The sequence below is a fragment of the Mobula birostris genome, chromosome 1 (assembly GCF_030028105.1).
Source record: "Mobula birostris isolate sMobBir1 chromosome 1, sMobBir1.hap1, whole genome shotgun sequence".
NCBI classification, from domain to species: Eukaryota; Metazoa; Chordata; class Chondrichthyes; order Myliobatiformes; family Myliobatidae; genus Mobula; species Mobula birostris.
This window is the reverse complement of record NC_092370.1, coordinates 58,632,316-58,659,509: the sequence shown is the minus strand read 5'-3', so window position 1 is coordinate 58,659,509 and position 27,194 is coordinate 58,632,316. Positions and strand designations below refer to the sequence as shown.

General features: G+C 38.1%; 1 protein-coding gene across 10 annotated transcripts in view; it reads left to right on the top strand.

Moving 5' to 3' along the window:
* trappc9 (trafficking protein particle complex subunit 9) overlaps window positions 1-27,194 on the top strand; it is a 711,836-nt gene that overhangs the window by 219,598 nt on the left and 465,044 nt on the right. For all 10 annotated transcript variants that reach the window (XM_072255618.1, XM_072255596.1, XM_072255577.1 and 7 more), the window contains one exon: window positions 18,243-18,373. In XM_072255618.1, coding sequence (XP_072111719.1) covers window positions 18,243-18,373 — 131 coding nt within the window. The remainder of the gene's footprint in view (window positions 1-18,242; window positions 18,374-27,194) is intronic.

Sequence of the window (27,194 nt, the reverse complement as noted above, 5' to 3'; positions counted from 1 at the left end):
TTTTTTGTTAAGCCAATGTGATAGCATCACAAATTGTTCAAAGTCTGACTGGAATAATTGTGGAAGCTGTCAATTTTTTCAGACATTAAAATAGGCTTGCATCAGGAGCTGAAGATGTATAAATAGATTTCCATTGATCTAACCATAAATCTCAGTTGACCCATAAATCCCTGTCTTTAAATATTGTGGTTTTGCTAACTGTTACGGTCCCCGCAGAGTCTTATGATTTACGGTCATGATGCTTTGACTTTCATCTAATTTTTTTAAATGCAATTTGGAAGATATCTATTTATATTCATGCACGTTATGTGTAGATGATGCTGAATTGTCATCTACCATTAACAAATTTTAATGTTTCATGCACTTCGTGTTGAGCTACTGTATAAAGCCCTATGCCATTTTGAATTTTCTTATTTTTTATTTGTGCATTAGTAGCTCCTCAATATATATATTTAGTTAGAGATACAGTCTGGAGCAGGCCTTTTAGGCTATTTGAGCTGGGCTATCCGGCAACCCATCAACTTAACCCTAGTTGAATCGTGGGAGAATTTACACTAACCAATTAACATCCTAACCAGTATGTCTTTGGACTCTGGTAGGAAACTGGAGCACACGGAGGAAACCCACATGCACACGCGAAGGAATGCACAAACTTGCTTACAGATGATGCCAGAATTGAACTCTGATTTCGACATCCTGAGCTGTAATAGCCATTACGCTACCATGGCTATTGAATAATAATTTTAAACAATTTTTTGTATGATATCAGAATTGTGAAGTTATACTTGCAAAATAAGACCAAGCAGGCTCATGTATAGATGCATTGAGAACTAGATAAACATGTAGCAGAATAATATCAAAATATAAAATGATAGATCATTTTGGCTAATTGACTTATTTGTCACACAATATAATAACTAGTTATCTATGATTATTTTGAATGAGTGCACAATACTTAGAATTACAAATGAACATCTTTATTCAGATAAACTCTTCAAATATGCCTTTGTCCTGTTGTCCCATGAACGTTTGCGAAACCATGCTGTGGAGATGGAAAGTGATAATTGGATTAATGTGTTGGCAAGTTATTTACAATACTTGAAAGGAAGTTACTGTAATTATATCCTTGTATTTCATTATCTGTTCCTTTTAATATTTCTGCATGTTAAAAATACTGTTTTTAGGTATTTCTCCATTGGAAGTGGTGGGAGATGCATTAAAAATGGCAATAATTTTATGCTTGTTATTGATGACAATGAGAAATACGTGTTATCAACAATGAATTTCATAACTGAATTAGAGGAAATATTTCCGTAATTGTGGACAAACCCCTAAACTGTTCAGCCTGCACTATTCCTTCAGTGTACTTGAAATGTTGGAATTATGGTCCACAGTGAGTTTTGATGTTTTATGTTAAATTTAATGCATTCCATCATGAATAGGATAGCCATCAGGATAACTTATAGAGCTATTGGGAATAAAATTCATTGAATTAAGTATTTTGAAAGCAGTCCATTTACTTGCAATTTCATATTTCCTACTCCCAACATAAAATGCATTTTTTATTTACAGCCTTTAACCAGCTAATAAATGGATACGAAGTTGATGAAAGCATAGATGCATATTTTAGCAGTGTAGTTGTTTTGCGTTTGAAGTTGAAATTATCACTTGTTGTGTGAATTTAAGACCCAAAATGTACTTATGGGCTTATTACAATGCAAAGTTTCCAAGCAATTTTGTGTTCAGTTTTAGCCAATGACAGAAGAGAGGGGTGGGTTCATGGTTAATGTAACTAGTTTGTTGACAGAGAGAATGTTGCCAGTTTTAACATGCTGTATACTGAACTAGAGAGAATTTATTCTATCTGGTACTAAATGCCAGTCAAATGATCACGTAGTTTAAATACAGGGAAGAAATGAAGGGAATTGGTAGTGCTCAGGTTGAGCTGAGTGCTATAAGTATTTTGTTAAAAATGATGCTCTTTTTCAGATGTAGTTGATGGGCAGCAGATTTGTTGATTGTTGTTGATTCATATGGACTATTCCATATTTCAAAAAATAAGAAAAATGATTTCATGAGTAATGAATGTTTCTCCAATTAGGAATGCTGCAAGATGTGTTCTCACTTATTAAAGCATAATTGTTTATTTAATAAATATAGCTTTGGCTTGACAGCTGCATAATTATTGTTCATTATGAGATAATTTGACAGGAAAATACGGCTTTTTCTCAATGATGTGGCCATTGCTGGATAATATCTTTTTAACGTTTATAATTATTGAACTGAAGGCTTGGTAGGCTATTTCAAGGGGTAGGTCAGATGGTGTTAAGTCTGGTGTCTTGAATAAGCAAATTTCATTCCCTAAGTCTGTTACTGGGGGTTTACAGCTGTGTGGTGATTTTATGGTCATAATTATTTATACTATTTGTTCTGAATTTATTTAATTGCATGACTTTTAGATTCCCTAGTACTGTGATTTGTTTCAAGTTCTTAACTTGGGATAAATAATTCAGTTCCTTTGATGCTTGTTCAGTAACTTAATCACAGGACTACCTGATCAAGAAAGATGAAGACGCTATGGCTAAATTATCTAATAATATTATGCCATGAATAATATTCAGGTAGTTATGCATTCATGGGACTCATCTTCACAAATGACAGTTGAAAAATTGAAGTTTGTAATTATAGTGGAGAAATTTAAGGTATGCAAAGAATATTTGGATTTCTGAGATCTACCTATTAACTTTCATTAAGTTGCTTCTTTTAACAAATAGGACAAGCAGCCCATTATTTACCTCAGTAATATTTGTACTGTATAAAAATATAATTATCTTAGTCATAGATGATGCACGATTTTAATATTTAAAATTAATTGCATGCAGTTGAAACTGCTGTAACAATTCAAAGTGAATACTGAGTCATGCCAATTTTATCTTTATTAGAGATTGTTATCTGTGTAATGCTACTACCTGTTACTCTGCTGGTTGTAGGAAGATGCATTCTGGGAAATCAACCAAAGTGCAGGCCAATTTCTGGAGTTTCATTTTTCAAATTTGAATGGAGCAATCATTTACAATGCAAACACCTTTTTGTTCGTAATAAATTTTATGAATTCAAACTGGTATCCCAAAGATCATTTATCAAAGTACAGGTTTCTCCCCGCCATTCGAAGGTAGAGCATTCCTCTGAAATGGTTCATCAGCCGGAATGTCGTAAAGCGAAGAAGCAATTACCATTTATTTATATGAGAAAATTTTGTGAGCATTTGCAGACCCAAAAATAACCTACCAAATCATGCCAAATAACACATAAAACCTAAAATAACAGTAACATATAGTAAAAGCAGGAATGATATAATAAATACACAGCCTATATAAAGTAAAAATACTTTTCCACAATCATTTAGCGAAAATCTCACGCAAGCGCCGTCGGCAAAAACACGGCACAAATGCTCTCGGCAGAAAACCTCACGCAAGCGCAGTTGGCAAAAAACACTCTCCAGTAACCTTTAAGCTATGAAGCTGCCAAATCATACCAAACAACACGTAAAAATGCACAGCTTATATAAAGTAGAAATAATGTATGTACAGTGTAGTATCACTTATGGGAATCGGGAAGACAGCGCAGAGCACACTGATGATGGTGTGTTAGGCTCAGTCGTTGGAGTTTGGGTGGTGCAGTGGCCCTCACCTCTGGGCCACCGATCGATACTGATCTGCGAAGAATGAAGCAGTCCAGTGGGAGCCAGGAAGCAAACAGCACAACTTTAAGAAAAAAGCTGAAATAAACAAGCTAATTAATTAGGTGCCGCCCGGAACATATATGTTGGCCCAGATCAGAGGCGATTGCTGATTGCGTTGCCTCTGATCTGGGCCGACATTTACATGCTGGGCAGCACCTAATTCATTAGCTTGTTTATTTCAGCTTTTTTCGTAGAGATGTGCTGTGTGCCTCTTGGTTACCGCTGCATTCTCTGCGAATCGGTATCTGTCCGTGGCCTGGGGGTTGGAGTGGTGGGACACTGCGGTGTCGTCTCATCGTCGTCTGTTTCCATTTGGGCAGGCAGCTCATCTTCTCCTATGACTGCCCACCTCGATGTCGAAGGTTGAGGTTCGTCATCTGCTGTTGCTGGTGTGGAAGGCTTGCTTAACTGCTTAGCCTCATGCATTTTTCTATCATATAGTTCTTTGTAAGCACTCAAACCATCCTGCAAATATGCCCTAAACTGACGTACCCTTTCAAAATTAAAGTCGTATTTTATCATTGCAGCGAAAATCTCACGCGGTCACTTTCGGTCCGTTCGCTACTGCATTCGGTTTTGATTGTTATCCTTTCCTCTTCCAATTGCATCAGCTCTTCATGTATCAGTTCTTGGTCATGGGATGCCACAACCTCTTCAACATCATCTTCGTCAACTTCCACAAGCCAAACTCACTTTGTCCTTGCTTCGTTCACCACGATCGAAACGATTAATTATGTCTAGTTTTACGCGAAGTGTAACACCCTTACGAGCTCTTTCAGGCTTTTCTGATACCTGAGAACTCATCTTGCAAACAGCTGCTTACAGGCACGTGTTTAAGTAAAGCCGGCGAGAATGCAGTTCCGAATCCGGGGGAGAGCGGCTGCTCGTGGCGCGCTGATTTTTTTGCGTGCTGCCTTTTTTCGTAAACACCTTCTGTTCGCGAAAATAGGAACTAATATAGGTCTTTCGTAACAGTGAGGTTTCGTAAAGGGAAGGTTCGAAAAGCAGGGGACACCTGTACCTCCCTCTGCAGTTGAATCCTCGACTTCCTAACTGGAAGACCACAATCTGTGCGGATTGATGATAATACATCCTGCTTGCTGACGATCAATACTGTCGCACCTCAGGGGTGTGTGCTTAGCCCACTGCTTTACTCTCTATATACCCATGACTGTGTGGCTAGGCATAGCTCAAATGCCATCTATAAATTTACTGACGATACAATCATTGTTGGTAGAATCTCAAGTGATGACAAAAGGGTGTACAGGAGTGAGATATGCCAACTAGTGGAGTGGTGTCACAGCAACAACCTGGCACTCAACGTCAGGAAGACGAAAGAGCTGATTGTGGACTTCAGGAAGGGCAAGACGAAGGAACACATACCAATCCTCATAGAGGGATCGGAAGTGGGCAGTTACAAATTCCTGGGTGTCAAGACCTCTGAGGATCTAACCTGGTCCCAACATATTGATGTAGTTATAAAGAAGGCAAGGCAGCGACTGTATTTGGAAATTGAGGAGATTTGGCATGTCAACAAATACACTCAACAACTTGTATAGTTGTACTGTGGAGAGCATTCTGACAGGCTACATCAGTGTCTGTTATGGAAGGGCTACTGCAAAGGACCGAAAGAAGCTGCAGAAGGTAGTGAATCTAGTCAGCTCCATCTTGGGTACTAGCCTACGAAGTATCTAAGACATCTTCAAGGAGCGATGTCTCAGAGAGGCAGTACCCATTACTAAGGACCTCCAGCACCCAGCGCATGCCCTTTTCTCACTGTTACTATCAGGTGGGAGGTACAGAAGCCTGAAGGAACAGCTTCTTCCCCTCTGCCATCTGATTCCTAAATGGACATTGAATCTTTGGACACTACCTCACTTTTTTTTAATATATAGTATTCCTGTTTTTGCACGTTTTTTCATCTATTCAATATATGCATACCATGATTGATTTACTTATTTATTATTACTATTATTTTTATTTTATTTGTTATTATGTAGCCTGGGGAAAAGTACACACTCAGGACAACAGATACTTTTCCAGGTTTTAATTCCTTTATCTGTTTTAGATGTTTTAGTGCCGGAAGAGGGTCTCAAAACAAAACGAACAAATTTAGATTAGATTAGATTAGATTCAACTTTATTGTCATTGTGCCGAGTACAGATACAAAGCCAATGAAATGCAGTTAGCATCTGACCAGGAGTGCAAAGAATAGTGATATTTACAAAATAACAGCCAATAAAAAGTAAGTGCTACAGCACACAAATATAAAAGTACTGAGACAGTACAATATGGGTGTAATTCTGCTTAGCGCTGTGATGTGAGGTTCAGCAGGGTCACAGCCTCAGGGAAGAAGCTCTTCCTGTGCCTGCTGGTGTGGGAGCGGAGGCTCCTGTAGCGCCTACTGGATGGGAGGAGAGTAAAAAGTTCATGGTGAGGGTGATAATGCTTTTCGCCCTGCCCAGGCAGCATTTATGGTAGATGTTCTCAATGGTGGGCAATTGGGTGCCGATAATCCGCTGGGCAGTTTTCACCACACGCTGGAGTGCTTTGCGGTCCGATACCGGACAATTGTCATACCACACTGAGATGCAGTTGGTGAGTACGCTCTCAATGGTACAGCGGTAAAAGCCTGTCGGTATCCTGGGACAGAGGTGAGTTTTCTTGATGCTGTTGCGCCTTTTTGATCAGGATGGAGGAGTTCAGGGACCAGGTGAGATCCTCGGAAATGTGAACAGCAAGGAATTTGAATCTTGATACACGCTTCACTACAGCTCTGTTGATGTAGATGGGGACTTGAGTGTGTCTCCTAGCATGCCTGAAGTCCACAATGATCTCCATGGTCTTCTGGGTGTTAAGGGCCAGGTTGTTGCCAGCCAATTCTTGCTGTTACAATCTCTGTTTAACTTTCGATCCACACCCTTGTGTATCGACGAATTGCGTATGCAGTGTAAAAATACATAAAGCAAACCGCGCAGAACAACTACAAGACTAATACAGAACTAATACGAAACTAATACGGTAGTGGCAATTCTGAAGGAACACAATACAAGCAACATTAGAATCCCACCAACCCTGTACCTTAGACATAGCAGCGAAAATGTAAGTGAATACATCTCATCCAAGACGTCTACTACTTTTTAGTGCACACGTGCTGAACTTCCAAACAGAGACTAAACATTCACGTTACACTGTTACAATCACAATCACTCATGATACAATAAATTCAGACAAAAGGTACACTTTGGCACGACTTTTACAAGATATTGCCTGGTAGTTAGATTACAGGAGGACTGACCTACTTGGCCAGTAAGGAACTTTGCACAAGTCACGCTGTCCAGCGCAGATGCCTTCATTCGTGAAAATCTAAAGCATCCACATGTAAAACATGTCAAATTACTGATCTTCTCAATTTGCCAACAAGCATGAACGAATTCACATGGATATCGTCAATTAATACTCACCGTTCCTCACCATGCCCAGTATCTCTGGGAGGAACTTAATCCCAAAGCCCCACCAGCTTTTTCTGCTGAAAACAAAAATGGTCTCCCCGCTATCCCACGCATGCGTAATGACATCACTGTCTCCACTTAAAGGCACAGACAACTATTCTAACCTTACCTGGATGGATACCTAAGTACACTTTTAACAATAGTGAATAAGATTCAATGGTCACTTGGTTACAATTATTATTATTGTTATTATTATCTTCTCTGCTAGATTATGTATTGCAATGAACTGCTGCTGCTAAGTTGACAAATTTCACGTCATATGCCGGTGATAATAAATCTGATTCTGACATTATACAGCCTTGGGATTAGTCTCCTTGCAGGCAACCACAAGGCAAGAACCTCAAAATAGTTCATAAGAAAAAGACTGAAAAACACCCATTGTGGGGAGGGGGAGAGGAAAAGAAAAGTAAGTAAATAACATTTATAATGAAAGTGAGTTCTCAGATACAGAGCCCAGAGCAGGCCCACAGTCACAGCCTCAGTTTAGCACAGAGTAAAGTAAATGTTGCAGAGTCTGCAGACACAAAGCCCGGAACAGGGTCTCAACCTCAGTGCAGTGCAGAGCGGAGTAACTGTCACGCAGCAGTGAGCAGGGCCATCCTAACCCTTGCCTGTGGTCCCAACACCCTGCCTTTTCAATCCATCTGGCCTGTCATTTAAAATCATCCAAACATTGGGTCATTCCTTGCTCTAAGACCTGGACCCTGTTGCATTAATCAGTCTGTGCTTAGACTCCACTACCACCTTTCTGCCCTTACCCACCCTTTCTAAATTGGCCTGTTGCCTAGATTGATCATGCGTTGCTCTCGGTTTAGGTGAACGGGCTCTGAATCTGCCTTTCCTCTGGTTCGGACACCCCAACTCAGTTTTGAAAAGGCCTCGACCTCGCTCCAGCTTCTCGAGCATACCTCGACCTCTCTCTGGCCTCGCCTCGCACTCGCACGCTTCAACCCTTGACTCTGCTTCGCCTTCGCTCACCTCTTCTTGGTTTGTGTGATTGTTTACCATAATTAATTGTTTACAGAAAAAGTGTTATTAGTAAAGTATTTAGTTGTATTTCTTGTTTTGATAACCACCTGTAACCTGTCGCACACCCTCAGCCGTACCATCTTAAACTTGAAGCGATATATGATATTTATGTGATATATCCCTGCTTTTTCTGTAGTCAAAGCATACAATTGCTCCAAATCACAAATGGATGAATTATAGGCAAGAGCAATAGCTAACACTGAATGTCAAGATTCTGAAATAAAACAAAGCAGAACAAAATTTTAAACAAGAGAAGATCTGCAGATGCTGGAAATCCAAGCAACACGCACAGAATGCTGGAGGAACTCAGCAAGCAAGGCAGCATCTATGGAAAAAAGTACAGTCGACGTTTTGGGTAGAACAAAATTTTATCTGTGATGAGAGAACTGTTAACAGTATCAGTGAATAACCATTTTTCAGTATGTTGTATTCAGCCTCTTGTTTCTCCTGTTCTCTTTCTCCTTTTAGAAGAACAATAATAAGCTTAATAACCAGGCCTATCCATTGGCCTTATTCCTTCTTGGCATATGAGCAAAGAAGTGGGACAATGAGACACTCAAGACATATTGAGAGTGATGATAACTGGAACAGAAGTTACATTTTGTGGCAAACTACACATTGCTGTGAAATCAAAATAATTTATCTAAAGTGATTTTGAGAGCCAGAAATTGTGAGAGAGCAGGCAAGGTCTTTGTGACAAGGTGCTACATGTTGTCTGGATATTGTTTTTCTTATGTTAAACTTGAAAGGAGGTGGGGTTGGACAACAAGGCAAATTTGAATTTTCACTACGTTGGTTAAACATGGGGCAAATTTACAAAAACAAACTGTAAAAAAGAAATATTATCAAGCTGCAATCACCTTATTTACCCTGAAATCAATTAAGTTCAACTGTGTTTTTGCTGAAAATTTGGAATGACTTTATTGATATTAAGGAAGGAAAATTTCTGTGACCTGGACTTTCATTTTGCGGCACAAACACGAGGAATTCTGCAGATGCTGGAAATTCAAGCAACACACATCAAAGTTGCTGGTGAACGCAGCAGGTCAGGCAGCATCTCTAGGAAGAGGTACAGTCGACGTTTCAGGCCGAGACCCTTCGTCAGGACTAACTGGAGGAAGAGCTAGTAAGAGATTTGAAAATGGGAGGGGGAGATACAAAATGATAGGAGAAGACAGGAGGGGGAGGGATGGAGCCAAGAGCTGGACAGGTGGTTGGCAAAAGGGATACGAGAGGATCATGGGACAGGAGGTCCGGGAAGAAAGACGGGGGGGGGGGGGGGGGGTACCTAGAGGATGGGGAAGAGGTGTAGTCAGAGGGACAGAGGGAGAAAAAGGAGAGTGAGAGAAAGAATGTGTGTATATAAATAACAGATGGGGTACGAGGGGGAGGTGGGGCATTAGCGGAAGTTAGAGAAGTCAATGTTCATGCCATCAGGTTGGAGGCTACCCAGATGGAACATAAGGTGTGGTTCCTCCAACCTGAGTGTGGCTTCATCTTTACAGTAGAGAAGGCCGTGGACAGACATGTCAGAATGGGAATGGGATGTGGAATTAAAATGTGTGGCCACTGGGAGATCCTACTTTCTCTGGCGGACAGAGCGCCTCTGTCTATACCCCTTGCCCATCCTCTGGGTTTTTCCCCCCCCTCCCCCTTTTCCTTCTCCCTGGGCCTCCTGTCCCATGATCCTCTCATATCCCTTTTGCCAATCACCTGTCCAGCTCTTGGCTCCATCCTTCCCCCTCCTGTCTTCTCCTATCATTTTGGATCTCCCCCTCCCCCTCCCACTTGCAAATCTCTTACTAGCTCTTCCTTCAGTTAGTCCTGACGAAGGGTCTTGGCCCAAAACGTCAACTGTACCTCTTCCTGACCTGCTGTGTTCACCAGCAACTTTGATGTGTGTTGCTTTCATTTTGGGGATCTTGTTGTACTTGGGAGAGACCTAGGAAATAGTTTTCCCATGTTGCTATTTTCTTTGTCCTTCTCAGTACAGGTCGACTTTCACTAATCCGGCACCACTGGGAGCTGAGGAGTGCTGGATTAGTGAAAATGCCGAATTACAGAATGATCACATTAAGCATAATTGGTGCCGGATTATCGAAGGAATCGGATTACAGGTAGTTGGATTAGTGAAGGTCAGCCTGTATTAGAATTCATAATTTTATGTTCTATGGTAATTGCAGAGGCAGAGTATGAGGTTGCATTTTGTGGATGGTCAATTCTGCAATCATGATGCACTAATGGTGAATGAGGCATGAGTCAAGCTAGTTGTTGGTGCTGCACGTATCCATTGAAATAGAAATGATGCTTTCATATTGTTGAGGTGCATCTTAATGCACAGACAAGTTTTGTAGTGGGATTGGTGGAAAGTGATGGTCATCAGGTGGTTGTTCACTTAGCATGGAACTGCTTTGAGACACTCTTGATGGTCGGCTTAAAGATGTCATGGGAGCATGTGCCAGAATTTTTTTTAATGATGATTTGATCATTTATCATTATGATATAGCATGGAAACAGGCACGAGGTCCACTCAGTCTTTTGTTAAGTGTGTAATTTGCTGCTTATTTCCCAAAAAGTCTCCATTTTGTAATACATTTGCTGCATATGGATAGATACTACTGTATTATTTGAGGACTAGCAAATGGAATTGAATTCTGTGCAATAATCCATGATATGGATCTCAAAGGAGGCAAAAGTACATTATCCACTGTGTGCTTTTGGCTGTAAATGGTTTTAAATGCTTTCAATCAAAAGGTGGATCCTGCCATCATTCAAGATGCAGATGTCCAGAGAATCACGTTATCCTGTTATTTGAATTTTTCCCCCTCAACCATGACTGGTTCTACAGGACTGCAGACCTTTAACTGGATTTGTTGCTTGAGAGGTTGCTTAACTACCTGAAATGCGCTAATTTTGCTGTTCAGAATGAATGCAGTTCTGTTGCAGCTTCTCCAGTTTGCCAAATTAATCTGCAGAGTACTACAATGATTGTGAAAATCTGTAGACTTTTGATTTGGAGCCAGTCCAATGAAAATAACTCTTTGAATTAGACTAATTAAATATCTTCCTGTGCCTCAACTGCTTGTGAGACTAAATAGATTGTTTTCCAAAAGCTGGTGTTAATTGGCCTCCACATAATTTTACAATCAAAAACTCTAATAACATTGTGACTAAAATTAATTCAATGATATAACGTGATGTGACATGTGAGACTACTATACTTGTAATGCAATATCTATGTATGCTGTATGTTTTTCTAAAAATGGCTTCTTCCCCAACAATAATTTAATAAGGCAATCAAAATTTGGACTTAAAGTAATGTTAGTCATCTTGAAAAGTTGAAAAATGTTATTGGAGTGCAAATTATTCCTTACCATATTACAAACGTTTGTATTTCGCACCAAAAGATGAGCCAACTACAGAGGTTCATTGTTCCTAAGTGTAAACTTGAAAACAAGACCAGTAACTTAAGGTGTTGATGATGAGTACAATCTGATGCTCAAAGGTATATTCTTCTGTTTGGGAGTCTTAATACATTGGGGTTCATTCAGGATCTGTCTGAAAGCTTAGCAGTTGTTAGGTGTGTTTTCAAATGTAGTGGATGTCTGAAACATTAAAAAAAATTGTGGTTTTTCTGTGTATCAGTATTAATTTTAGAAATTTACTTATGTCATGATTTCAGCTCAAAACCAAATACAGGGATTTCTATTTGGAATAACAAATTACAGTTTGGCATGGATTCAAAACACTGCCAGATGATTGGATCTTACTTGTTTAAAAAAAATGCTTTTAAAGAATTTGTTGAAGTGTTGATGGGAGCTGTGACCTGCATTAAATAATTTCTCTGCCAAATTTGAAAGAGAGCATTGTCTCTGATGCACAGTATATAATGGTTATAGAGTCATAGAGCAATACAGCAGGAATACAATTATAACATTTATAACAGATTTTAAATGGTGTTCAAAAATCTGAAATGGTTTGAATGCATGTAGATGGTTGTATATTGTTTACATGCTTGTGTGAGGTACTTAACATGCAAAGTACTCATTTGGGACCTTGCCCACTTCCTCTGGCTCCAGGCAGAGATTCCCTCTGTTTTCCTCCCCTTTCACTAGCTACTACCTTGCTCCTAATGTGCATATATATTCAATGGCTACTTTATTTGGTGCAGGAATGTATGTACCTTATAAAGTGGCCGCAGGAGTGGAACCTGGTATGGTCTTTTGCTGTTGTAGCCCATCTTTTTCAAAGTTTGTGTCGAGCATTCAGAGGTGCTCTTCTGCATGTCACTGCACATTTCATAGTGTGACTTAGATCACATTTCTTCTCCATTCTGATGTTTGGACTGAATAACAATTGAACCTCTTGACCATGTCTGCATGCTTGTATGCATTGCATTGCTGCCACATGATTGTCTGATTGCTTTAATGAGCAGGTGTGCCTAATAAAGCTTTGAGTTCTATTTGAATCCTACCTTCTCTTTTGGTCCGGGCTTCTTTCTCTCTTCATCCCACTCTTTTTCTTTCTCGTGTTCCTTCTCTCTTTTATGTCTTTCTCTTCCTTGCGCATGTTCTTTTTCTCTATTTCTTCTCTGCTTTTCAATTTGTGTTTTCCTTGCCTTTTTCTTCTAGTTTCTTGTGAGTATCTGAATTTGCTGATTTCTTGAAATTAGGTCTCATTTATCCTCTCTCAGTTCTATAGCACTTATGTCATCCTTCATGTTTTATTCCTTTTTCTTCTTTCTAGGATGTGCATCTTGATCTTGGGAAGGTGCATTTAGTTTACTGGAGTATTCTCTTATTAATTCTTTGCGATTTGATCTGTCTTCTTGGGTTCTTCATCCAACGTTATCTGATGAATCCTCAATTTTTATATCTCCATTGACTCCTTCCTTTTTGCCTTCCATTCATCCAGTTGGGTTTTGATTCCTGCATCTACATCTACAAGCATATTTTTGTCTGTCACAAAGTTCGTGCAATAACCTTAATGGGTGCAGAGTAGAAGCTGGTTCTTTTTACTCACAAAAGCCAAATACTTGCAACTTTACTGAAGATCCTTGAACTCCCTTCCAGCTTAAAACCAAGCCACGTTTTGTAAGTAACTGTCTGATTAACATATCAGAAGGTCTCTCAGATCCGTTGCCTCCAAAAACTTTGTAGTCGGACCACTGCTTTCATAACTTTCATGATTCCTCTGAGCAGCATGGTCCTTCTTCGGTCCAATATTCTTTCCAACCAGAAGCACAGAGCTAGGCACCAACACCTGTTTGCCCTTTGCTGAGCAATAGTTTATGGAGGACAGCATGGCAACAGTTTTTGCATCATCCAGTACCTTTCTTAATTTGCTTTTACTTGACTGTGTTCCAGTGGATGTGGCATACAAATGGTGGATAGATGTCCAATTATGTTGTAGTTGTCCTAGCCAATTATGCCCCCACAATGCTGGTCTTTCCTTTTTTCTTTTACTACATACAAGCTCAATGTGGCTTGTTGGTTGCTGTATTTCTCTATTACAAATATCATTCCAACAGGAGTTATCTTTCCTCCAGTTTTGGATCTTAGTTGGATAACTGCAAGCTTCAGTTCAGTAACTTTGAAATACCATTCAAACTCATTTTGTGGAATGACTGAAACAGCTGAGCCAGTATCCAATTCTATTTTAATTGATTTGCTGATAACTTCTAGTGTAAGCCATATTGCTTGTCTCATGTTTCACATGGTAAATCTCAAGGCTACCTGGTCCTGTGTCACTATCATCATTATCAGATTTTTCATTAGTAGCATGCAGATTAGTGTTCTTTTTGAAATGGCAACATGACTTTTTATCTTTTTTTTTCTCTTCCCTGTGCAGTCCATTTATTTTTGTCTGCCTGACATGCTCTTTGTGTCCTACTTTGTTGCATTTTTTTCAAGTTTTACCTTTAAATTTGCATCGGTCTGATGTAAGTGAGCCCCTACCATAATGGTAACACAATTTGTTCGGTCAGGCAGTCCTCCATCCAGATGCTGCAATTTTGTTCATACTCACTTTCATTGCTGACTGCAATTCAGTTGTTTCTCTGCTGTTTCCATTGATACAGATATTTCAACTGCTCTTTTAAATGTATCTCGTGCTTCAGTTAGGAGCTGTCTTTGAGAACTTTCTTGAAGATTCCACAAACTAAATGATCTCTCAGTGCATCATTAAGTCCATTACCAAACAGACAATGCTCAGAGAACTTCTTCGATTCAGCCAAGTACGTTGAAATGGACTCCCCATCCTTTTGATTCAGCTTATGAAACCTAAAGCATTGTGTAATCATCAATGGTTTCAGATCTAAATATTCCTGCATTACTTTCACAATATCAACTGAGTTCATTTCAGCTGGTTTGCTTGGAGAAGTTAAACTTCTAAGCAAGTTGCATGCTTTTAAACCCAATACACTCTGGAAGACTGCTACTTGTTTCTTATTGGCTATTTCATTTGCTTTAAAATACTGCTCAATTAGCTCAGTATACATATTCCAGTTATCTCTTATGCAATTGAATGCATCAATCTTTCTGAAGTAGCTGGCGATTTCTGCCTTTTTAAAAATTTATGATTATTATTACCTGGTACTCACTGTTTTCTTTTGTGATTCTTCTGTTTATTGCTTTTTAAAAACTTAATCGTCCTCCCTTTTGCAAAGAAAGCACTTTTCTCCGAAGAAAAAATAGTGCTGAGTATTTTTTATAACTTGACAGTTTCTCACTGTGTTTTTAAGACTTGAACAGCCTCCTGTGCTTCAACAAGTAGGTGGTCATCTTGGGTTTGTTTTAAAAATGCCTTATCACGACTGTTATGTTTTGTTACTCCAAATATTAAACTAATTGAAAGGAAAAGGTGGGAGTCCAAAATGTGAGTCTAACTTCATGTTTACTTTAAGTGAGGCAGGCACCTATCATGTGGTAGTATCATGAAGTATGTAATTCACTTATTTTGACAAATGGCCTGTAATTAATTATTTAAACAATGTTTAATCAACCAATATATTCACAGTATTACTCAAATACAACTGAAATATTAAGTACAGAACAGCTACAGTAAAGCCTATCTGTGCCCCCGACTGTAAGATCCTTTATCACCACTGCTTGCTTTCACTTCAGCCCTCTCTGTCATATAACAGAGACTGTCATGGTGGCATTTATCTGGCTGTTGCTTTCACCAAGAGACCAACCCTTCAAACTGTATGCAAAGTGCTAAACTTGTTTGTGATGGGGATAATAGTCACAAGAGACTACTGCACTAATGGCCTGCCCCTCCCAGGTGGTTACCCATCCACCTAGCCAAAACTTTCATGTGACCACATCCATGAAGCTCCTCTATACCCTACTTTGCCTGTCCTTGGTGAGTCTAACTGCTTCTCCATTTGATCCATGTGGTTTGAGAGTGGCTGCAGCTGGACACAATTCTAGAAAATGTCCGAGCCACCTAACGTCTTGATCTCTCACATTTCACGAGGAACAAAATACTTGGCTGACTGCCATTACTGGCTCTTTAATAACTAGTGGATTAAAAGAAAAGTTTAAAGTAGCTTTATTTAAAAAGTACATATATGTCAGCATATGCTACCTTGAGATTAATTTTCTTGCAGGCATTCACTGTAGAACAGAAATATAATGAAATTCATGAAAAATTAAACAAAGACTGGCAAACAACCAATGTACAAAAGAAGACATACTGTGCAAATACAAAAATATATATAATATATTAATAAGTAATTAAATAAAACTGTGAACATGATTTTGTAGACTCCTTAAAAGCGAGTCCATTGGTTGTGGAATCATTTCAGAGTTGAAGTGAGTGAAGTTGACCACGATGGCTCAGGAGCCTTGTGGTTGAAGAGTAATAACTGTTGTTGAACCTGAAGCTCCCATACCACCTTGCTGTTGGTGGCAGCAAGAAGAGAGTGTAGCCTGTTGCAAATGTGTGTGTGGGTTTATAGGTTAATTGGCCTCTATAAATTGTCCCTTATATGTTGGTGAGCAGAAGAATCTCGGAAAATCCTGTCAGGATGGAGGGAGAATAAAAAGTAGAGATTTTTTTGCAGATAGTATAAATGGACGGTTTGTTGTTGATGTGGTCTTGGGCTGCCAAGCCTGATTCTGTGCTCTTATCTTTTCGACTGGATAACAATGCTTTTATTTTCTCAAATGTGGTCCAGTTTAATTGTGGTTAACTTGATCAGGTTCCTCTTAAGAAAGAAAGCTGGATATAGTGACATTACTTCAAAATTATAATTGGTTGATCAGGGTGATATTACGAAGCAGAACAGCAGAAAACTTGACGTTTTGGTTTCATTTTTTATTTCATCATTTAAGTTAAAACTGTTCTATAATTTGAACAGACATAAATGACCAAGCCCATAATCGAGTTCAGTGATTTGATGCTTGCACTCTTGTCTCTGAATGGATAAATATTTGTCCCATTTTAGAACCTTGAATGCAAATCTGAAGCAAATACAAAATAGTACTACCTTTCAGATGAGTAATTAACTCAAGGTCCGAGGTGAGTTAAAATATTCCTTCAGACTATTTCAAAGAGTACTAAGAGACTTCTCCCATGGTTTTTTTTTTGGTGCCATTGATCTCCCTTTGCTACTATTGCAGAATTATCTTGTTCTGTAATTATTTCACTGTTATTTGGGATCTGACTACATTGAAAACAACTGCTACATTTCTTGCATTTCAGTGGTACTTGTGTTTCAAGTGACTTCCGCATTTCTGTATTACAATGGTGCCCACCTTTTAAAGGTACATGTTGGCTGAGAAATGTTTTGATTAATGTTCAATTTGTGGAAGGTGTTTCTTTGTGCAGATCTTCATGGCATGCCACTTTGTCTTTGAGAAAGAAGTTGATATTTCATTTTCGATATTGAATCCCCAGTAAGCATATGGCTGATTAACCGTGATATGCAAATCCTTTGATTTTTTTTGTGTGTATTAAGTAGATGCAATCCTTCCTGTTCATAGAATTGACAAAAGTAATTAATAGTGAATGTGCAGTCTTTAAAACACAATTTCTATTACTTCTTTGCACTTTTCATAAATTACTGAAAATGATAAAACTTTTCAAATAGATTTAATTTGGATATACTAATGTTTCACTTAAAAATAGACTATAAAATATAGACAACACACATCAAAGTTGCTGGTGAACGCAGCAGGCCAGGCAGCATCTCTAGGAAGAGGTACAGTTGACGTTTCAGACCGAGACCCTTTGTCAGGTCTCGGCCTGAAACGTCGACTGTACGTCTTTCTAGAGATGCTGCCTGGCCTGCTGCGTTCACCAGCAACTTTGATGTGTGTTGCTTGAATTTTCAGCATCTGCAGAATTCCTGTTGTTTCCATAAAATATAGAAGCAGAATTAGGCCATTTGACCCATCTAGTCTGCTCCACCATTTCATCCATTTTTCCTCTTGGCCCCAATCTCCTGCCTTCTCTCTGTATCCCTTCATGCCCTGACTAGTCAAGAATATATTAACATCTGCCTTAAATATACATTAAAATCTTGGGCTCCACAGCTGCCTGTGGCAAAGAATTCTACAGATTCACCACTCTCTGGCTAAAGAATTTCTTCTTTATCTCCATTCTAAAAGGATGCCCTTCTATTCTGAAGCTGTGTCCTCATGTTTTAGACTCTCCCACCACAGGAAACATCCTCTCCATATCCACTTTATCAAGGCCTTTCACCATTCAAGGCCTTTCCACAGTCCTGACGAAGGGTCTTGGCCCGAAATGTTGACTGTACCTCTTCCTAGAGATGCTGCCTGGCCTGCTGCGTTCACCAGCAACTTTGATGTGTGTGGCTTTCACCATTCGGTAGGTTTCAATGAGATCACCCCTCAGTCTTCTGAATTTCAGTGATTACAGGCCCAGCGCCATCAAACACACTTCATATGACAAGCCATTCAAAAATATTTTTCTGTTTTGTCTTTCAGATGGAATGAGTGTTGCAGGGCTACCTTTGTCAAGTCCTTTTCGACAGAATGGTAAACTTGGCTCAGAAAGCAAATCTACTATCTTCAATTCAGCTGACATTAACAGTAAAAGTGAATATAATCACGTCAAGGTATGATCCAGTTTCTGAAATTTTAAGTGCAATAGTCTGGATGAATGTGCTACTTAGCATAAGTATGTACTGTGATGCCTTGGGAAATTGTGGACTGGGACTTTATGGGATCATTGGAGGTACAGAAACAGGCTCTTTGGCCCATCACATCTATGTTAAGATTAAATATCATACTGATTAGAATCATGTTTAATATCACTAGCATATGTCGTGAAATTTGTTACTTTTGAGGCAGCAATACATAAAAACCATAAATTACAGTAAAAAATATATATACACTATATAGTAAATAAATAAGTAGTGCAAATACACACACACACACACACACACACACACACACACACACACACACTATAGTAAATAAATAACTAGTGCAAAAAAAGTTGAGGTAGTGTTGATGGGTTCAATGTCCATTCAGAAATCTGATAGTAGAGGTAAAGAAGCTGTTCCTGAATCATTGAGTGTGTGCCTTTAAGCTTCTGCACCTCCTTCCTAATGGTAGCAATGAAAAGAGGGTATGTTCTGGGTGATGGGGTTCTTTAATGATGGATGCTGCCTTTTAGGTCCATTGCACCTTGAAGATGTCCTGGGTACTGAGGGCTAGTACCCATGATGGAGCTGGCTGAGCTGACAACTTGCTCAGCTTCTTTCAATCCTGTGCCGTAGCCTCCCCCCTCCCCCCTCCCCCCAAACACCAGATGGTGATGTACCCAGTTAGAACACTCTCCACGGTACGTCTGTAGAAATTTGCGAGTGTCTTTGGTGACATACCAAATCTCCTCAAACTCCTCATGAAATATAGCTGTTGTTGTGCTTTCTTTGTAATTGCGTTGATAATGCTGGGCCCAAGTTAGTTCCTCAGAGGTGTTCACACCCAGAAAGTTGAAATTGCTCACCCTCTCCTCTTCTGATCCCTCTTTGAGGACTGGTGTGTGTTTTCTCTTCTTACCATTTCTGAGGTCCACAATCAGCTCTTTGGTCTCGGAGATCTCTTGGGGCACTAGATGGAGTAAGTCGCATTTTGGCTTTGCTCCGTTCATTTTTCAATCTTTTTACCACCCTTTTACTATCTATATTAAAGTGTTTATAACACTTTTATATGCTTGAACTTTGATTTTTAATCGCTGGAAGTGAGTACCAGAGGGAAAAAGGCATTAGCCGAAGGCAAGGAAGCTGATAATGGAAATGGAAGGAGAGAAGGTGACTCTCAACAGCCTAAGTCTCAACTCACTTTGAAGGCTATGTCGAAGCTCTTGGATGATAAATTCGATACAAGATTTTCTAATTTTGAAGTATTATTAAAGGAGATTGGAAGTAGACTGGGAGCACTTAAGCAGGAGTGTTGAAAACAGCAACGGCAAATTTCCGAACTTGATGAAGCTGATAGACAGAGAGACCGCAAGCTAGATTTGTTGGAAAAGAAATTAACTTCGAACATTCAAACACTGGAACAATATAAAGCTAAGATTATCGACCTGGAAAGTCACAGTCGTAGACAGAATTTGCGAATAATAGAAAGACATTGAAGGTGGTGTCCTTGCTAAATTTTTTTCTCAATTTTTAATGGACGTGTTTGGCTCTGAAGTTTTTTCTACTTCCCCTATAATTGATCGCGCCCACCGGGTTTTAAGAGCAAAACCCCCTGAAGAACTGAAACCTCGACCTGTCATACTCCGATCCCACAATGTGTATAGCAAGGAGCATTTAATTCGAATTGCCCATTGGAAAGGGGTTATTGAATACGGAGACCTCAAGTTTCGTTTGGTCGAAGATTACAGTCCTGAGGTAATGTGAGAAAGATCGCTTTTTAAACCAGTGATGTCCGAGCTCTATCAAAGAAAGTTCCAACCAGCTCTGCTATTTCCAGCTTGCCTAAGGGTTGTTCTGCTTGCTAGATCACGTAAGTGGTTTAAATCCGCAGATGAAGCTCATCAATTCATTGAGGATGAATGTTCGATCTTAGCTGTCTAATAAATTTACTGTTTTTTCATGTCTGTATTCATTTGGTTTATAAGTTAATAACCAGTTCATAGATTTGGACTTTTAAAGTTTGAAGAATTTTGTCCTTGGTTTGATAATGCTTGTACTTTTGTTTTGGAGTATGGATATTTATCATGCTTTTACGTTAAAGTTCCTTTTTTTCTCCCTTTATTACTTTATTTTATTATTTGTAATTGTTTGTTTTTGAAAATAATTAAGAACCTGATTTGGTGATTGATTTTTTTCTTGAAATATTAATAAAATTGTATTCTGTTTCACTTTCCAAGATCTTGCCTTTCAACATGTTTTGCAAATGGCTGTTTTTTTTTAAACATTTGTTTGGTGTTTTTTTATGGCATTTCCTTCTCAATGTTTTGACTGTGGGTGGTGTTTTGGATTCTTTTCAATTTTGGAGACTGCCTTCAAGAGAGATGGGGGTAGGGAAGTGTCTAGATAGCTTTCTGGCTGTCTATTGGCCAGTTTTCAGGCTTTTGTGGGCGGGAGTGGTGCTATTTTTAGTTTATTTTTTTCCATCTGGGCTGATCTGAAACTACAAATATGTCTGAATTGTCGTGACTTCCGGTTCCTTTTTAAACTTTTTTCCCTCTTCCTGATTCATGAGTTTCCTATGTGGTAAGGTAAACCCTTTACACACCATATGGTTTATTCAAGTACAATGGATAACATTATTAACTTTGTTTCATGGAATATGAACGGTTTGAATCATCTGATCAAATGGAAGAAGATTTTTAAAACTTTTCATAGATTGAATTCTCTGATTATCTTTGCCCAGGAAACTCATGTAAGGAAGGAGGATAATCAGCGTTTTATTAGGTTTTGGAAAGAATATCAATTTTGCTCCAATTCACAGGAGAAGGTGAAAGGAGTCTCTTTTTATTGATTCCTTGATTTCATTTGTTCACTATGAAACAATTTCAGACCCAAATGGTAGATTTCTGTTAATTACTGGTTTACTTGATAATCAAAAAGTTGTTATGGTTAATATCTACACACCAAATACTGATTATCCTGATTTTTTTAAGTATTTATTTGCACCTCTTCCTAATTTAAATGAATATACGTTGATAATGGGTGGAAATTTTAACTGTTGCCTGAAACCCTTGATGGACAGGTCTGCACCCAGTCAGGTACTTCCAAACAAATCCGCTATCTTTATTAATTCCTTTTTAATAGATCCTGGAATTTCAGAAGTTTGGAAGTTTTTATATCCTAATGATAAAGAGTTCTCATTCTTGTCTTGCATATATCATAATTACTCTAGAATTGATTACTTTTTAATTGACTCTCGATTAGTTTCATCTGTTACTGCCTGAGAGTATGATACAATTGCTGTCTCTGATCATGAGCCCCGGAAACTATCAGTCAAATTAATTGATGTAACTTCCAGTGCTAGACAATGGCAGTTCAATTCTACTCTGCTTCAGGATTTAAATTTTGTTAACTTTATTAAAGAACGGATTGCTTTTTCTTCTCAACTTATTTTACGGAAAAAATTTCCAGTGGGATATTATGGGACACTTTAAAGTATATATCCGTGGGCAAATTATTTCATATTCTGCTGGATTGAAAAAATGAATTAATAATGAAATACGTACATTGGTTGATAAGATTAAAGAAATTGATAAAAAAATATTCTGCTGCTACTAATTTGGAGCTTTACAAAAAGAGAGTTGAACTTCAGATGCAACACAGTTTGTTACTAACATCTCCAATCGAAAATCAATTTCGTAAAACTAAGAGTCAATTTTGTATACACGGTGATAAATCGGGTAAATTACTGGCCAACCAATTGAAAGCTGCTTCGGCTAATCGTCAGATTATTAAAGTTCGTAAATGGGATGGTACTTTGACGGTTGACCATGACGAAATTAATATATCTTTTCAAGAATTCTATATCTCTTTATACCAATCAGAATTTTCTGATGATTCTACCATAATGCATGAATTTTTAAGAAAATTGAATATTCCGAAATTACCACTTAATGAATGTTTAACATTAGATGCACCCATTACGGAAGAAGAAATAAAGCAATTTCCTCGATGAATTCTGGTAAAGCACCTGGCCTGGATGGGTATACAGTAGAATTTTTAAAATCTTTTTCAAGTCTTCTTTCTCCTTGGTTACGTAGAATTTTTAAGGATGCTTTATTTGTAGGTAAATTACCACAATCTTTTTATGAAGTATCTATTTCTTTAATTCCTAAAAAAGATAAAGACCCCACTGAATGTGCATCATATAGACCTATATCCTTGTCAAATTTGTCTCCAAAATTTTTTCCAAAATATTAGCAATTAGATTGGAAAATGTATTTCCACAAATTGTCTCTGATGACCAGACAGGATTTATTAAAAATCGTTATTCATATTTTAATGTTAGGAAGTTGATGAACATTGTATATACTTCATCTAAAACTCCAGAATGTGTTATTTCACCTGACGCTGAGAAGGCGTTTGATTGAGTTGAATGGGAATATTTAACATCCTAGAGAAATATAATTTTAGCCCAAAATTCATATCTTGGATTAAATTGATATATCATATACCTTTGGCTTCTGTACTTACTAATAATCAGAGATCCGCTTTTTTTAGGCTTTTTCGAGGTACTAGACAGGGCTGTCCTTTAAGCTCTTTACTATTTGATATTGCCTTGGAGCCCTTGGCAATCGCTCTTCATGATTCACCCAGTATAATTGGCATTATTCGTGGGAATGAGACACATAAGGTATCATTATATACAGATGACCTGGTACTATATATCTCTAATCTAGAGAATTCAATCCCTGCAGTAATATTACTACTTGCTCAGTTTAGTAGTTTTTCTGGTTATAAATTGAATCTTAATAAGAGTGAGCTTTTTCCATTAAATATGCAAGTTCCAATCTATAGACAATCACCATTTAGACTGGTTACTGATTATTTTACCTACTTGGGTGTTAAAATTACTAAGAAGCATAAGGATCTATTTAAAGATAACTTTTTACCCTTAATTGATCATGTTGAACATCTGCTTACTAAATGGTCCCCATTGTCTCTATCATTGATTGGTCAAATCAATGCTATTAAGATGATTATTTTACCTAAATTTCTGTATCTATTTCAGGCAGTACCAATCTTCATCTCTCAATCCTTTTTTGTTATTATTGATTCTAAAATTTCTTCATATGTATGGCAGAATAAAAATCTTAGATTAAGTAAGAAATATTTACAGAAAGTATGGCGGTTTGGCATTACCGAACTTTAGATTCTATTATTGGGCAATTAATATTCGATATCTAATGTTCTGGACACAAGATTTGGGTGAAATTCAATGTCCACGATGGGTGAACCTTGAGTGTGAGTCTGTACAGGGGTTCTCATTGGCTTCTATTTTAGGGGCTTCGCTTTCCTTTGCACTTACTAAACTGAATAAACAAACAATCCAATAATTAAATATACAATACGAATATGGTTTCAATTTCGTAAATTTTTTGGATTGAATAAATTTATCCCTATCAAGTCCTATTATGTCCAATTTTTTCTTCCAAGCATCCAGAACTGATCAAGCTTTTCTTTTATGGAAAACGAAGGGAATAATATGTTTTCATGATTTATTCATGGATAATTGTTTCATGTCCTTTGAACAGTTGTCTAATAAATATAATTTGCCTAGATCACATTTTTTCAGATATTTACAGGTTAGAAACTTTTTGAAGGTTATTTTACCTACTTTTCTGATATCACATCAAACTGAAATTACAGAAAATATTTTAGGTTTAAACCTCTATCAGAAGAGTTTAATAGCAATTGTTTACGATTTAATTACGAAAATACGTTTAGGTATGTCTGATAAAATGAAGAGTGAATGGGAAAGAGAACTTCAGGTATCTTTACCCTTAGGGAAATGGGAGAAAATTCTCTAACCAGTTAACACTTCTTCAATGTGTGCTAGACACTCTTTGATACAATTTAAGGTGTTTCTTAGGGCCCATATGTCTGAGGATAAGTTAGCTCATTTTTATGGTCATATAAATCCTGTATGTGACAGATGTAATTCTGAGGTAGCTTCCTTGACACACGTTCTGGTCTTGCCCTCTTCTGGAAAAATATTGGAAAGACATTTTTGATATTTCAGTAGTTTTGCATATTGATTTACAACCTCATCCTATTACCGTAATTTTTGGAGTACCAATGATAGACTTTAGTCATTTATCCCCTTCAGCTTGTCATTTGATTTTATTTGTTACATTAATAGCCAGAATATCCATTTTATTTAAATGGAAAGATTCTAATCCCCCTACTACATTTCAGTGGTTTTCCCAAACTATAACATGTTTAAACCTGGAAAAAATTAGGAGTGGTACCACCGATCCTTCAGTTAAATTTGAAGAAACATGGAGGCCATTTATTCAACATTTTCATATGATATAAGCTGACCTTTTCCGAATCCATTTTAAATAACTTTTTGTTTGTGTATAGAGGAGCGGAGTTAATGACAAATAATGATCTTAACTGATGAAATATGGCAGCCTAGTCTTTGTTTTGTTTTGTTTTTTTTAGTGTAGGGGGTAAAAACTTCTTTTTGAATTTTTTTCATGTTCAGTTATTAAGAGTTTGGGAGGTTTAAATTAAATATGTTACTTGGAGTCGGTGTCTGTATACGTTAACCGTTATTAATGTAATCCCGATCTCTTTGTATTATTATCACTGTTCTTTCAAATCTTTTTACTACTATTATATTATTCAAAAATAACACGAGTACATCAAAGTAAACAACACTTACAATGTCTCAAGGAAAAAAAACCATTATTTTAAGGATTGAAAAATTTTGGTGATAATAAAAAAAAACCCTAGAAAAAGTGGGGAAAAAATACCCCATTAGGTGTACAATCCAGAGCCAGGTGTCATACAAAAAGCTTCTAAAGATAAACATCAAACTGTCAGGAAAAAAAAATCAAAAATTTACAATTAGATCATGGAGGAAATCTATCAATTAACTCAAATGATAATAACAAACAAATGAACCCCACCTTTTCTCAAAATCAAATAAAGGTTCAAAGGTTCGACTTCTAATTTTCTCCACACTGAGACATAGCATCACTTATCATTGTTAATGTTTATCAATTTGAAACTCAATAAAAAAAATTGAAAAAGAAAGGAAGTTCTTTGGTCTCACTGATGCTGAGTGCAAGGTTGTTGCTGTGACACCACTCAACTAGCTGATATATCTCTCTCCTGTATGGCTTCTCATTAACATCTGAAATTCTGCCAATGATAGTTTTGTCATTAGCAAACTTATAGATGGCATTTGAGTTGTGTCTAACCATACAGTCATATCTGCAGAGAGAGTAATGCAGTGTTGGATTATCAGTGAGGTGGAGATGTTATTTCCAATCTGCACAGATTCTAGTCTTCTGGTGAGGAAGTCGAGGACCCAGTTGCAGAGGGAGGTACGAAGGCCCAGGTTTTGGAGCTTTTCAATCAGAGTTGTAGGAATGATTGTGTTAAATGCTGAGTTGTAGTCAATAGACAACATCCTGACGTAACTATTAGTATTGCCCAGATGATCCAAGGCCGCATGAAAAGTCATTGAGCTTGCGCCTGCTGTAGACCTGTTATAGTGATAGGCAAATTGTAGTGGGTCCAGGTCCATGCTGAGACAGGAGTTGTTTCTAGCCATGACCAACCTCTCAGAGCACTTCATCACTGTAGGTGTGAGTACTAGTGGATAACTGTCATTAAGGTAGCTCAGCCTGCTCTTCTTGAGCTCTTTTGAAGCTGGTGGGAACTTCTGACTGTAGCTATCAGAGATTGAGAAGGTCTTAGAACACACCTACCTGTTGGTTGGCACAGGTTTTCAAAACCCTGTCAGGTACTCCAGCCTGTTGCTTTACGAGGGTTCACCTTCTTGAAGGATAATCTGGCGTTGGCCTCTAAGATAAAGATCACTGGGTCATCGAGAGCTGCAGGGGTCCTCATGGCTGTAGTTTTATTCATCCTTTCAAAGTGTGCATAAAAAGCATTGAGTTCATCTGGGACTGAAACATCACTGCCATACTTGATGTTAGGTTTCACTTTGTAGGAAGTAATGGCCTGCAAGCCTTGCTAGTGTCGACATGCATCCGATTCTGCTGTCAACTTGGTTTGGAATTGTTCCTTTGCTCTTGAGATAGCCCTACGTAAGTTGTACCTGTCTTGTATTGTTTTGATTTTATTTACCAGAGACTGTATGTTTGCCAGAAGAGTATGTCAGTATTGAAAGATGAAAGTTACACTTCCTTAAATGGACTTTTAAACCAGAGTGGCATCCTCCCTTCCACTGTCTTAAAAGTCCATTTGAGTTTCGTTGACTTTGAATAGCAATAAAATTTTCAATCACTTTAAAACAATGTTACTTACTGTGTAAACCATAGATATAGCTTGCACTTGCACTATACCTATGACTGTGAGACTAAGCACACCTCCAATGCTGTATTTAATTTTGCTGATGACACCACTATCATTAACTGAATCAAAGATGGTGACAAATCAGCATATTGGAGGGAGATTGAAAATCGGCTGAATGGTGCCACAACAACAACCTTTTACTCAATGTCAGCAAGACCAAGGAGCTGATTATCAACTATAGGAGGAGGAAACTGGAGGTTCCTGAGCTAGTCCTCATCAGGGGTTCAGAGGTGGAACTTTAAATTCCTCGGAAATCTTGTTTCTGAAGATTTGTCCTGGGTCCCTCACGCAAGTGCCATTACAAAGAAAGCTTGGCAGCACCTCTACTGTCTTTGAAGTTTGCAAAGATTTGGCATGTCATCTAAGAGTTTGACAAACTTCTATAGGTGCACGGTGG